The following is a 14,147-nucleotide window of genomic DNA, read 5'->3' on the forward strand; positions in this document are numbered from 1 at the left end:
ACAATTTAGTTATCAAACATCTTTGCCCTTAAAACACACTGGTAAGTCGATTCAAATCTCAGCATTGAAGGTAATAAAATGAAAATAACCTCAACAGTGTCTTCTAATGATTTATTATTAAATCAGACAAATATAGGCAAAAGATCCTTTGACTCTACAATCAAAAATTAAAAAAAAAAGTTGAATCAATTAAAGGTAGTTCAAGCCAAACAAAACATGTGCAGTCCCTTATATATTTCAGGCATAATTGTTTTCTGATTGATCTGGATATATCCACATGCAGAAAAAGTTAGCAGATGTGTTTTGTTTGCTTAATATTAAATCCCTTTTGTAAAGTTTATAATTTTGACTTTCTTGGTTGTAGAGTGGAGCCACGTGGCAAGTTTTTATACATATTTTAGCTCTCTAGGTTAAAAGAACTAATGATTTAAAGAAATATAAACAAAGGTGAAGTTTCCATCTTTCCAAAACCATTTGTAAAAGCATCACTAATTTCAGAACCTGGGTGTTTTATTGGAAAACATAGTGTTAGGAAATGTATCAGTCTTTCTGGAATTCTGTCTGTAGGACTTCAGTAATGTTAGCAGGACCTATCAACCTTTGTGGTCTAACATTTTCTATCATAGCAATGTTGTGGAAGACACAGTAAGCCCAAATTGAGAAATCAGAGAAAAATTTGATCCCTGTATGTTTTTGCATATGACAGAATATTTTGAAAATGTTTTGAGGTATTTAATTTTTGAGATAAGCAACTTTGATAAGAGCAGGTATTCTTTATTTTTTTTTCAGGCTTATAGTATGCCTTGAAAACTATGAATCTTGTCCCCAGAAAGCTGTATATGCACATATCATAATTTTGCATATATTTTATGGGATTAATCAACCCTCAAAGTCCATCTGTGGATCTCTGGCTTACAAGAGTGAACTGTGCCCCGAAGTGACATTGCATCTTTACTTTGTACTTAGACTGTAGGTCAGTTACTGGCAATACATTTTAGGAGAAAGAAAAGCTGACTGGGATTGAAGGTTGCATCGTGGGAATCTTTCCTTTTAACTTTGAAAGTATTTGAACCTGAAGCTTCCAGGTGTCATAGTTCTGAGTTCTGACTTGGAGATTTCACTCAGTGGTGTTTTCTTTCTCAGTCTTTGAAATGGAGGGTGGTTTGCTGTTTTACAGCAATTTGAAAACTTAAGCCATGGGAGACTTTCTGTTTAATGTAAATGTTTGATGCTATTTCTTACATTTTGTATTTGTCAAATAAGCATAAATTAACATCAGTGACATACGATAAAAGTAAAATTACCTGAAGTGCATTGTCAAGCTTGTGCCTATTGTTTTTGAATTTTAATTCAAATTGATTTTTTATCACATTCTTTAATATTATTAATTAATAATTATCATGGTAGCTTGTTTTTTCTGCTCTTGCCCAGCAGATGGTACTGTCAGCCTTATTTTGAAATATTCTGTCTTCAAAGTGATCATTAAAAACATTTTTTAAAAGATTTCTTTTTCTAAAAGTAAAGTTATTTTTAGCTCTTTTCCTTCTAAATAAACTTTTACCTCTTCCTACATTGACATTTTGGTATACACACTTGGTATAGTACTCACATATTACCTGGGAACTGGTATCTGGAATACATAGTAGGGAGAAGACATTCTCACATTCCTTAACCATTTCCACACGTTTAGTCTAGAAACCATTTAATAATTGTGGACTATGCATAGAACATTGTTTAAGGTGCTGTTTTCACCTGATAGAAAGAATAATTATTGATACTTTTTGTTGAAGAGTTTTCCAACTTGCAGTTTAGAATGTAGTTTAGCAAAATAAATAATTCTATTGGCGTGTTGACTAAATCGATTTTTTTGGATTGGCAAATGGAGGGCCTTGCTTAAATACTCATAATTTGCTCATAATTTCTGTGAAAGATCTGAAACATCTTACTATCCTTTTGAATTTTGAGCTTTCTAGCTTTTTCATCACCTGCTAAAATTAGTGGGTCCCTAATGTTATTCTGTTTTATGGAAAAACAGAAGGAATACAGAAAACTGCTTGAAACCCATGAATGTGTGAGTAAACCTCACTGTTTCAGAGAGAACAAGGTCTCCACACGTAGGTAAGCCTTCAACACACACACACAGTACAACCAGGTTGTTGTAGAAACATACTTTATTTGAAGTGTGCTGTCAGGTGAAAGGAAATTTTCAGTATTTGGAATGGAATGTCCATGAAATCAAGATGCTGTTGCTTTTTAGTGATAAAATCGGCATGTAGCTAGTAGACTACTTGTTCAGGTCCCAGAGAAATTTCCAGTTATTTTAGAGGGCTACAAGTGAAGATAATGCAGAATTCTAAAGAGCAGTGAAAGAAAGAGGAAATGTGGCACTGGGGTCATGTGGTTCAGGCTTCAGCCTTCTGTGCTCACTTCTTGGATTGTAAGGAGAAGGATGTTCAGGCCATTATTTCTGGCATAGGGATATTCCTTCTCTCTGAACTGGGTGAGCTTGGGCAAGACAAGTTGATTCCTGGGAAAAGAGTAATTCTCCTTTTACTAAACGTGATTTTTAAATAAAAAATACGACGTAAGAAAAAATAAGTCTTAGTTAAAACACACACACACACACACACACACACACACACACACAAAGTGTGTTTGAAATGATAGCCTATCAAGTAAGCTGCCAGCTCTATAGGACAAGGCAGAGCAGGGTCATTGGTATCCTTCAACAGACCTTGCTGCTTTGTTCTGTTCTCCTTCTTTGAATTCCAAAATTAGTAAAATGCAAAGGTCTTAGTATTGGTGGGAGGTGTATCAGGATATAATTGTCTAAATTAACTTTTACCATGTAATTAATTTGCTTGAAGACTATATGTGTCAGCCATTAAATAATTAATGACTTTCCTGAGCACTTTTTAAATTTTGCCTCTTTCTGCTGTGTTGTTGCTAGTTTCGGGTAAATGAGTTTGGAGCCCTGGAAGTTATTACAGATGAGAATGAGATGGAAAATGTTAAAAAAGCAACTGCTACCACCACTTGGATGGTACCAACTGCTCAAGAAGGTAAGGATGGGTCATCTGCATTTTATTTCTTGCTTTTGAAAGATTTGAAATAAGAATATCTAAAGTTTTATAATAGGCTGGAACTTTGAAGGCCCCGGGTAATTTTTGTGCCTCATGTTGTTAGGTAAATTTCTATAATGAAACTGATAGGAGCCAGCATTTATATTTTAAAATAACTATAAACTGTCTTCTTTCCTAATGCCAGATCTGTAGTAGCACAAGGTTAGTTGGAAATTAAGTAAATCCATGTTGTAGCCTACACAGGTGATTTAGCCAAAAGCCTGCCACTTTTTTTCTCATCTACTCCGATGGTTGTAACTAACACCTATATGCTGATGACTCCTAAATCTACATCTCCAGCCCCGACCTCTCCCCCGAGCTCCAGGCCCGTATTTCCACCTGCCTACTGGACATCTCCACCTGGATGTCCCACAGGTACCTCAAACTCCACATGTCTGAAATGCAATTCATTTTCTATTTCTTTCTCCCCTCCCCACAAACCTGCTCTTTCTTCCCTAACCCATATTTCAGTTGACAATAGCACCATCCACCCAGTGGACAAGCAAGAAACATAGGAGTCATCCTGAATTTGTTCTTCCCATCCCCATATCCTGTTACTTATACCTCTTGATTTTTATTTCCGAATATGTCTCAGATCTGGCCTTTTCTATCTATCATCTTTGCCACAGCCTTAATGTAGGCTCTTCTCAACTCTCATCTGAACTATTGCAGATGTCACTCTACTTCTAATTTTACCCCCTTCCAATTGGTCCTGCACCTTGAAGCCAGAGGAACTTAACGTAGATTGCTTATCTGACACTTCACTGATTTCTCATTGCCTTTTTAGCAGAACCTACAAAGATCTGGGTGCCTGCACCTACCTGCTCGCTTTGTCTCCTCAGTCTCTGTTTCCTTCTTTGTATGTTGTGTTCTGGCAGTGCCAGCAGCACAGAATTACGTGTAATTTTCCCAACACATCATGTGGTTTCATGCTTTCTTGCCTTTACTCATACTGCTTTTTCTGGCTCAAATGCCATTTCTCTCTTTGTCCAGTTGGTAAATTCCTCTTTGGCCTTCAAAACCCTGTTGAGGCTTTCTATCAGAAAATCCTTCTCTGACCTTACCCCAGGCTGAATGAATCACTTCTTCTGTACTACTTCTGGACCTTGTTTATGCCTCTAGTATTGCATGTATCACATTTTATTATAAATACTGGTTTTCTTGCCTCTCTTTTCTTCTAGACTGTGAGCTCTCTTGGGCAAGGTCTCTACTGTCATTATTAATGTCTAGAATAAATTGGTGCCTAATAACTGTTGGCTGAATGAATGATTAGCCTAACAATTCAGGCAAAAGGAAATGCAAGTTTCTACACAATTTGGATAGCTATGAGTCAGGAAATGTACTACATTGAAAGCGTAATAGATGAGATGTTGATTTAGCCAATTAAGTAAAACAAAATCATTCATCAAAAGATTATAAATGTGAAATAAAAGAAGATCCTTTGAAATTTTCTGAAAGATACAAATATAGAAGAAGTTTCTATAGATCCATATATGCGTCTTCTGAATTTAGTGACTAGTGAAATTTTCTTCATTTTACTTTGAACTCTGTAGAAAAAGCCTTGGGCAAGCTTTTATCCTTTCTGCAGAATATTTTTTCATTATTTGAATGACTTGAGTGATTTTTACAGAGCCCATACCCCCCCAAAACACTATCATTTGATCATTCATTCATTCAGCAAACACTATTCTTTATTGTGTTGCTAACAAAATTATTAGAAGAAAAAGTTTGATTGTATTTTAGAATGTCTTCTGTCATGGTTGTAATTTGCATTTCTTCTTTTCATCTTCTAGTCTTTTCAGAGAAGACTGGGATGCCTTTCAGGTTGAAGGATCCAGTGAAAGTAGAAGGGCTTCAGTTCTGTGAGAACTGTTGTCAGTATGGCAACGTAGATGAGTGTCTTTCTGGAGGAAACTATTGCAGCCAGAATTGTGCTCGGCACATCAAAGATAAGTAGGTTTTTGCCCCATTCCATCTATAAATTGAGTTTTAGATTCCAAAGTCACGTTGCCTGAGAATATAGAAGTTTTATGCTCTCGGACATTGATCACCTATTGATACCTTTTTCCCAGAGACTTTTCCTTTAGGGCCACATGGGCCCTAACCCCTATATGGGACCTGGTGACGTCTGTCATGCCTGGTCTGAGTTGTATTACTAATATTCTGCCTGCAAAACAGCCTCTGCCTCTGCCTTCAGTCTTCCATTTCCATTCATTTGATTCTCTTCAGCTAAGAGTATTTAGTTTTTTCTGGGCTATATACACATTTCGATGACACTGACATTTATAGAAACATAGTTTTGTTTATATTTTGGGAATTCTTAGGTAACTCGGTTAAAACTCCACCTATGGCATAAAGCTTCCACTGATTCGTAATCAGCTGAGTGGAAATGGCCATAGGGAAGAGTGTAGTGAGTTGGGTCACTGATGATCTCAAGGTGTGGACTGATGATTATGAGACAGAGGCATCAGCTGTAACTGGTAGTGGTGTGTGACCTTCCCATTTGGGGACAGTCTGACAAAGTTCAGCTTATCACCAAGAAGGTGTTTTTCTTGCATATCATTGGATACTACAAAGAAATGACTGGACATTTATATTTTAGTGGCATTTCCCATGTATTTTAATCAGCACAGGCTTGGGAAATGTTTTATTTTATTTTATTTTTTTTTTGAGATGAAGTCTTGTTCTGTCGCCAGGCTGGAGTGCAGTGGCGCGATCTTGGCCCACTGCAACCTCCACATTCCCAGGTTCAAGCAATTCACCTGCCTCAGCCTCCCGAGTAGCTGGGACTACAGGCGCACGCCACCACACCCAGCTAGTTTTTTCTATTTTAGTAGAGATGGGGTTTCACCATGTTAGCCAGGATGGTCTCAATATCCTGACCTCATGATCCGCCTGCCTCAGCCTCCCGAAATGCTGGGATTAAAGGTGTGAGCCACTGCGCCCAACTGGAACTGTCTTGTTTTTCTTGGATAACTGATGTTTCACAATGTTACACTTAGCCTTTTTTCAATTGGATTTGTCATTCTTAATAACTGCTAGATCCTTGTTTGACCCTGAAAACAAATATCTCTAAATAATCAATTCTTTTATTAGTATAGATGGTAGATGTGACAGACAAATAACTTTTTAGAACCTATTTCATACATATTGCTGGCCCCCTTTTGAAATTAATATATAAGGTAATTTTCACTTTCTGCCCTGACAGACAGATGTCATATGTAATAGTTGTTTTCAGTGTTCCTGATATATGATATTCTCATGCCTACAGATTTCTCCTGGTAGTTAAAGATTTTTCCTTTGCAGGGTGATTTTTTTTTAATGATTGTTGCATTGATAATCAACAGTAGATGTTTGATAGGTATTGTCTCTTGTCACTATTTTGGGTTTATAAACACAACAGAGATCAGAAGGAAGAAAGGGACGTAGAAGAAGACAATGAGGAAGAAGATCCTAAGTGTAGTCGGAAGAAAAAACCGAAATTATCTCTGAAAGCTGACCCCAAGGAGGATGGAGAAGAGAGAGATGATGAAATGGTGAGTGCCTCTGCCTGACGCCAGGAGCACAGGGATGCATCTTTAGTGGGTAGCATCACAGTCACAAGCACTGCTCTGGAGCCCACTGAGTTCAAATGTGGGTTCCAGGACTATCTGTGTTAGTGTCAGTAAGTTACATATCCTCTGTGTGCCTTGCTGTCCTGATCTCAAAATGGGAATCATAAACAATAGTATCCTTCTCTCAGAGTGAAAAAGTGGGATGTCCTGAAATTTAGTGCTAGGGTGAAAGGGAACATTTAAAAACCTTCAGTCTTGTAGATGAATCTTAAATTCCTCTTGACAACACAATGCCAATCTCATTTCATTAAATTGCAGACAGATCTCATAAAACTATCTGAGTGGGCCGGGCGTGGTGGCTCATGCCTGTAATCCCAGCACTTTGGGAGGCCAAGGCCGGCAGATCACGAGGTCAGGAGATCGAGACCATCCTGGCTAACCCAGTGAAACCCCTTCTTTACTAAAAACACAAAAAATTAGGTAGGCGTGGTGGCAGGCTCCTGTAGTCCCAGCTACTTGGGAGGCTGAGGCAGGAGAATGGCGTGAACCTGGGAGGCGGAGCTTGCAATGAGCTGAGATTGCACCACTGCACTCCAGCCTGGGCGACAGAGCGAGACTGTGTCTCAAAAAAAAAACAAAAAAAACTATCTGAGTGGTTAAAAAATGGCACACAGATATCAGGTATATTTGGGGAAAAGCCATTCAAAATGTGTGAATTAAAACATAAATATCATATTCCTAAAGGCATCTATTAATGGTTTTATAGGAAAAGGGAACTTTGAGATCTGGAAGTGTTTGCGTTGAGATCGGTATTGTACAACTGTTACTTGGGAGTCACTGTTCTAGGAGCTGAGAATACAGGGATGCGTAAGACAAATAGATGACATAGAGTCTCTCCTGGCAGAGACACTGCATTCTTGTTTAGGGGGTATTTAATCTACAAACAAAATGAACAGGAGAAATGTCACCTCGTGATAAGTGCTACATTGAGAATTAAAATAGGGCGTTAGGATTGGCTGACTACTTTAGGTTGGGTTGTCAGGGAGCCCTCTCAAAGACGATGGCATGAACAGTGTGATCTGATGAATGAAGAGGAGTCAGCTATGTGAAGTTGAGAGTGAGGCGTCTTCTGGGTAGTAGAACTTCCAGAGGAAAGTCCTTAAGGTAAGAACTTGCACAGCATGTTTTGTTCGAGGAAATAAAAGGAAGTCTGGTCACTGGTTTAGGAGAGGGTGGAGTAAGATGAAGTTGAAGAGGTACGTGGGGTCCAGGGCACGTAGGGTTTTATGGTAAACAAGAGTCGAGGGTGTTCATTGTATTCTGAGTGTCAGGGGAAGCCTCTGGAAAGTTAAGACAAGGGAATGCTTTAATATGATGTATGTTTTAAATGACCACTGTAGCCCTGAGTGGAATCAGGGAAACCAGTCAGGAGTTTATTGCAGTAGACAACGTAAGAAGGCTGAAGATGATGGAAGTCCGTGGATTTGGGAATCAATGTTAGAGGTAGGGTTGTCAGAGTGTGTGGGGAAAAGAGAAAAATCAGGGATAAAGCTTAGAACTTTGGCTTTAACAATTGGCTGGATAATCCTGTCTCTTACTGAGAATGGGAAGATGAGGGTGGAGTGCAGAACACAGGGTCCTTTGGCCATGATGGGTTTGAGATGCTGATTAACCATCCAGGTGAAGATCCCAAGTAGGCATTTGTCTACAGCCACATGGAGTCAGGGAGAGGAAGCTGAGGATGTGGATTGGGAGTATCTGGCCTATATAAGATGACCTTGAAAACCCAGGGAAAGGGACTAGAAAGAGTAGAGAAGGGAACTGGATTGGAGGAGACATCAGCAGAGGACACAAAGAGGGGCCAGTAAGGCGTGAGGAAAATCAGAGCGGAGTGGTCACGCAGCTGAGAGCAGAAAGTGTTTCAAGGAGCGGGGAGCGGTGTCCATGCCCTTCCAACTGGTAACACATGGATACGGTCTTATTTTGTAATAACCTCAGGCCAAAAGCAACACAGTTTTCAGATGAACTATATTCTTACTTTCCTTAAAAGTTACAAAGTAAAACTGAAGAAAAGAACAACAGAAAAAGTGCTTTCTGACAGCTCTCTAACTATTCACTGGTGCCAATTTCTTGAACTTTAAAGTCATAATTTTCCTTTCTTTTTGTAGGAGAACAAACAAGATGTAAGAATCCTGAGGGGTTCGCAGAGAGCACGGAGGAAAAGACGAGGGGATTCGGCTGTATTAAAGCAGGGTGAGCTGATGAAAATAAAGTCTTGTAACTTTATGAAATTGGAAATGGTTCACACAGGTGGAAATTTTAGTCATGCCACTTAAAGTATTACTTCAGGATTTTCTTTGATTCAGTTTGGTCAATAAAGATTTGAGATTTTGAGGATAAGGAAAAAAATGAAAATTCATAACTTTCAAGTGGTTTCAGGGTAAGCATGAGAACTGTCTTCCTTCCTTCCTCCCTCCCTCCCTCTCTCCCTCCCTCCCTCTCTCCCTCTCTCCCTCCCTCTCTCCCTCTCTCCCTCTCTCCCTCTCTCCCTCTCTCCCTCTCTCCCTCTCTCCCTCCCTGTCTCCCTGTCTCCCTCTCTCCCTCCCTTTCTCCCTCCCTCCTTCTCTCCCTCTCTCCCTCCCTCTCTGTCTCTGCCTCTCCCTGTCTCCCTCCCACCCTCCCTCTCTCTCCCTCCCTCCATCCCTCTCTCTCTCTCTCTTTCTCTCTCTCTCTCTCTCTGTTCCCCTCATCAAGTAGGTGTTTCCTGCCTCTGCTTCTCTATAAAACCTCTGTTCTTGTTCATTTCCCACAGTTTTAGGTTTTTAATGTTCCCTCTCAAAACATGAGCTCCTGGCGTGGAACCTGTTTTTTGCCTTCTCTTTTCATCTCTTCTGTCTTCTTTTCCCTTCCCTTCCCTTCTGTCCCCTCCCCTTCCCTCCCCTCCCCTCCCCTCTCTTTTCGAGATGGATTCTCACTCTGTCACCCAGGCTGAAGTATGGTGGCGCAATCTCGGCTCACAGCAGCCTCCACCTCCTGGGTTCACGTGATTCCCCTGCCACAGCCTCCCAAGTAGCTGGGATTACAGGTGTGCACCACCACGCCTGGCTAATTTTTGTATTTTTAGTAGAGATGGGGTTTCGTCATATTGGCCAGGCTGGTCTCGAACTCCTGACCTCAAGCCATCTGCCCGTGTCTACCTCCCAAAGTGCTGGGATTACAGGCATGAGCCACTGTGCCTGGCCCTTTTTTTTGTTTGTTTCGTTGTTCCTCAGGCAGCATTTTATTTCCAGGAGGAAACCGGCCCTGAAGCCCTTCCCTTTAGTATTTGTCTTGATGTACTTTTCTGCTTATTCTGTGTGGACCTTGGGTCACTTCCATAGAGGCCCTGGGGGATGTCCCCCACAAGGCTCTATCCCCTTGCCTGCCTCAGCTTGCAGCCTGCACAGTCAGTCATACTGTCCCGACAAACCAGGGCCATGAACCAGGTGCTTCTCCTCAGTGCCGGGGTGCATTCTAGCCTTGTTCTGTTAATTCCTCAAAAAACTGGAAATAGCCCCACCTGCCCTAGGCACACAGCTTAACTTTTGTGTCTTTTCAGAGATGACCTTCTATTTTACATCACTGAGATGAAGGGTGTAAATTCCTCAGTTCCTCTGCACTCTGCCTCCAAATGTCTGTTTCTTTCACCATCATTTCCCCTGCCCTTCTTTTTTACCCCAGATGAACTTCCAGGCCCCTGGCTCTTCTGGGACCTTGTTCCTTCAGTCACATTTTTTCCTTAAGTTTTCCGATTCTTTTCTTCTCTTTGTATACTCTACCTTAGCCTGTTCCAGTCTCATCCCCAAAGTACCTTTCTCTCAGCTTTGCTACCCATCAGGCTATTACATTTTTCCTTCATTTCCAGTATTTGTCAAATTAATCCAAAATATATAAAACTAATATTAACTGCCTCTATTATTTTTATCACTTATGTATTCTTTTTGCACCTAAAAATCTGCTTCTCACTATACTGATTGTTTTCCTTCCTTTTCAAGATTAGCAGCCACTCAATGCACTGGCCTTTCCACAGTCCTCAACTTCTTGATCTCTTAGGGAAAATTTTTTGAGCATCCTGCTTCTAGAAGCTCTCCCTTCCTGTAGCATCTGTGGTAGTGTTTTGTTTTGACTTCCTGCTGTCTTCTTCCTTTATTCTAAGTACTTCCACTTCCATCTTCTACCCTCCTCACTGTAGGTGCAAACCACAGTTCACTTTTTATCTTGGTTCTTGGGAAGACGAGCCAGGAAGAGAGACAGAGATACCAGTCCTGGAAGTCAGAGAAGAGCCAGGCAGAGTATCAGTCAGGGACGTGTGAGTTCACAGATGCATCACTGCTGGCTTAGATTTGGAAATTCTGTCATTTCAGTCTTGCTTGCCTTTCAGGTTTGCCTCCTAAAGGAAAGAAAGCGTGGTGCTGGGCATCCTACCTGGAAGAGGAGAAAGCGGTGGCAGTGCCGGCGAAGCTGTTCAAGGAGGTACGGGCCCTTCTAGAGACATGATCTGTAAGGGCGCAGGAGCTGGGATACCAGCCTGAATTACGATTGTTGTTTCCACTGAAATTTGACTTGGGATCATTTTCTCAGCATACAGTTTTCATGCGTGTGTTTATATGGAGGGCAGTGAACACTGACTTGTGCATACCTCCCATGTGCCACACATGTGCTACATGTGTGGGTGCACACTGACACAAGTGTGCTCTTCTCAGCATCTTATGGGCTTGCGATCATGAATTTTAACAGGGATACTAATACTACCACGAAAAACTAGCAGATGAAGAAAAAATGTTAGGAAATTTCATGTCAACATTGTGGCTTTCAGAGATTAAAAATGAGTTACTACGATTTACATATTATCACAGCAAAACATCTAAAAATGGGTCACTATATTATATTAGCTATAATAAAAGTGTTTTATCATAAGTGATTTAAAATCAGTTAACAATATAGATATCAGATGTAGTTCTGAGTAGCAGTTGATGTCCCTGGACTAAACCAAGAGTTGGGGTCCTGGTGTGGTGGCACATGCCTGCCTGCAGTCTTATCACTTTGGGAAGTTGAGGCAGTAGGATCACTTGAGGCCAGGAGTTCGAGATCAGTCTGAGCAACATAGTGAGACGAGGCCAGGAGTTCGAGATCAGTCTGAGCAACATAGTGAGACCCGGCCTCTAAAAAAAAAAAAATTTAAAAATATAGCGGAGCGTGGTGTTCAAAGTTGCAGTGAGCTACAGTCCTGCCACTGCACTCCAGCCTGGACAACAGAGCAAGACCCTGTCTCTAAACAGACAAGCAAAACACATACAAAAAAACAAGGGTTGGTAAACTTTTTTGGTAAAGGGCCAGATAGTAAATATGTTAGGCATTTCAGAGCACGTGGTCTCTGTTGCAACGACTCAGTTAGGTCGTCGTAGCACAAAAACAGCCATAGAGAATAGGTAGACAATTGGGCATCGCTATGTTCCAGTAAGATTGTTTACAAAAACTCATGGTGCACTGGCTTTGACCCACAGACTGGAGTTTGCTGACCCTTGGTTTAAATTATTTCATTATATTTAATCGTGGTATGTAATTAATTTGCCATAGATATATTTTTATGTAGGTATGAACATAGCAAGCTTTTAAAAAGTGATGAATAGTAAATGTTAGGACGATTACATCTGCATTAAGAATATTTAATTTAAATATAGTAGTAATTACATATAAACTTGTTCTCTGTAATTATTTTCTGTAGCTTTGGTCCTTTAGAGAAGAGGCTTTTTCACATTAAAAAAAAAAGCTTAAATGTAGCTAATTCCTTGAATCAGTAATGAATGCATGTGATTCAAAATATAAGTACTACAATAGTATAAAGAATGTCTCTCATAGCCCTGTCCCCCAGGCACCAGATTTGCCTCTCCTGAAGTAATCAGTGTTACCAGTGCTTATATTCCCTTCCTGGAAAATTATATGTTCATGTAAGCAATATATATATACACAGATCCTTCCCTTATGGTAACATATGTTGTATACTTTTTGGACTTTGCTTTTTTTGTTTAACTTGACAGTTTGAAGATGATTCTATCTGAGTCATGAATCTCTTTACCATTCTTTTATAGCAATACATAGTATTCCATCTTAGGCCTGTTCTGTAATAATTTACATTCCTCCCTATTGATTTGCACATACATACATGTATACTTTCAAATCTTTTGCTATATGCTTTACTGAATAATCTTCTATACCAGTCATTTTTCACATGTGTGAGAATCTCTTGGACAATTTCCTAGAGTTAGAATTGTTGTATCAAAAAGAATTTTTTGATTGATTTTATGAAATTGCTAGAAGTTGTACCAATTTTCATTCTTCCTAGTGATGTATGCGTGTGTCTGTTTTCCTACAGCTTTACCAACACAGTGTTGTCCAACTTTTTAATCTTTATCAGCCTGATAGGTGAAACATATCTTAGTGTAATTTTACTTTGTATGTCTCTTCTAAAAGACAAAGGGTACATGGCATTACATTTCCTTTCCTGGGACCTATTTATAGCCTTGGTCCATTTTTTCAGTGGGTTATTTATTGATTTCTTTTTCTTTGGATTTTTAGAAGTTATGTATTTGGTTAAATAGTCTTTATTTTTAAAATGGTAACTATTTACATCTTTAAATAGGCCTTTGGGATAAGGGACTAAAACTGCTGTCATTTTGCATTTTAGCATCAATCCTTTCCATATAACAAAAATGGATTCAAAGTTGGCATGAAATTAGAAGGCGTGGATCCCGAGCATCAGTCTGTGTACTGTGTCCTCACCGTCGCGGAGGTAAGCTTTGCCTCGTCCATTATTTTTAAAATAAAATGGTGATTATGGGGATTTAAAATGAGGAAAAACTGCCATTGGTTGTATTTCATGCCAGGCATGGTGCTTACTGTTTTGTGTGCATTATTTCATTTAATCTTTTTAAGAATCCTGTGCATGTTGTGGTTTTTCTCAAGCTCTGTTGTGTAGGTTAGGGAACTGAGGCTCAGAGTGATGAAGTGATGGATACAAGACCACACAGCTTCAAAGTGGTAGAACCTGGATTTGAACCAGTGTCTGTCTGATGCCATAGCCCTTGCCATAAGGAACAGACCAACAGATACTTGTGTGTGTGTGTGTTTTTTTTTTTTTTAGTATTTCAAGGTATCTCTGTGAAATTTTTTAGGAAAAAAATGACCAAGCCAAATATATGAATATATATCTCAGTCTAATATATTACTGAGAGTACTTTAAAAACTGTGACCACACAGCTTCAAAGTGGTCAAACCAGGATTTGAACCCATGTCTGTCTGATTCTATAGGCTTTGCCATACTGTGTTCCTTAACATAAGGAATAGACCAACAGATACTTATTTATTTATTTTTTTTTAGTATTTTAAAGTATCTGTATGAAATTTTTCAGGAAAAAATGACCAAGTCAATTAT

The 14,147-nt window shown here is 39.6% G+C and overlaps 1 protein-coding gene across 14 annotated transcripts in view; it reads left to right on the forward strand.

Moving 5' to 3' along the window:
- Positions 1-14,147, forward strand: part of L3MBTL3 (L3MBTL histone methyl-lysine binding protein 3) — a 127,887-nt gene that overhangs the window by 32,643 nt on the left and 81,097 nt on the right. For 6 of the 14 annotated variants that reach the window (XM_016956299.4, XM_063813462.1, XM_063813463.1 and 3 more), the window contains 6 exons: positions 2,951-3,062; positions 4,916-5,075; positions 6,526-6,658; positions 8,845-8,929; positions 11,097-11,188; positions 13,401-13,505. In XM_016956299.4, the coding sequence (XP_016811788.1) occupies positions 2,951-3,062; positions 4,916-5,075; positions 6,526-6,658; positions 8,845-8,929; positions 11,097-11,188; positions 13,401-13,505 (687 nt within the window). Of the gene's footprint in view, positions 1-2,950; positions 3,063-3,317; positions 3,498-4,915; positions 5,076-6,525; positions 6,659-8,844; positions 8,930-11,096; positions 11,189-13,400; positions 13,506-14,147 lie in introns of all 14 variants that reach the window. The other 8 variants (XM_063813457.1, XM_063813459.1, XM_063813461.1 and 5 more) reach the window with 2 other exon arrangements.

This window comes from Pan troglodytes, chromosome 5 (genome assembly GCF_028858775.2).
Source record: "Pan troglodytes isolate AG18354 chromosome 5, NHGRI_mPanTro3-v2.0_pri, whole genome shotgun sequence".
NCBI lineage: Eukaryota > Metazoa > Chordata > Mammalia > Primates > Hominidae > Pan > Pan troglodytes.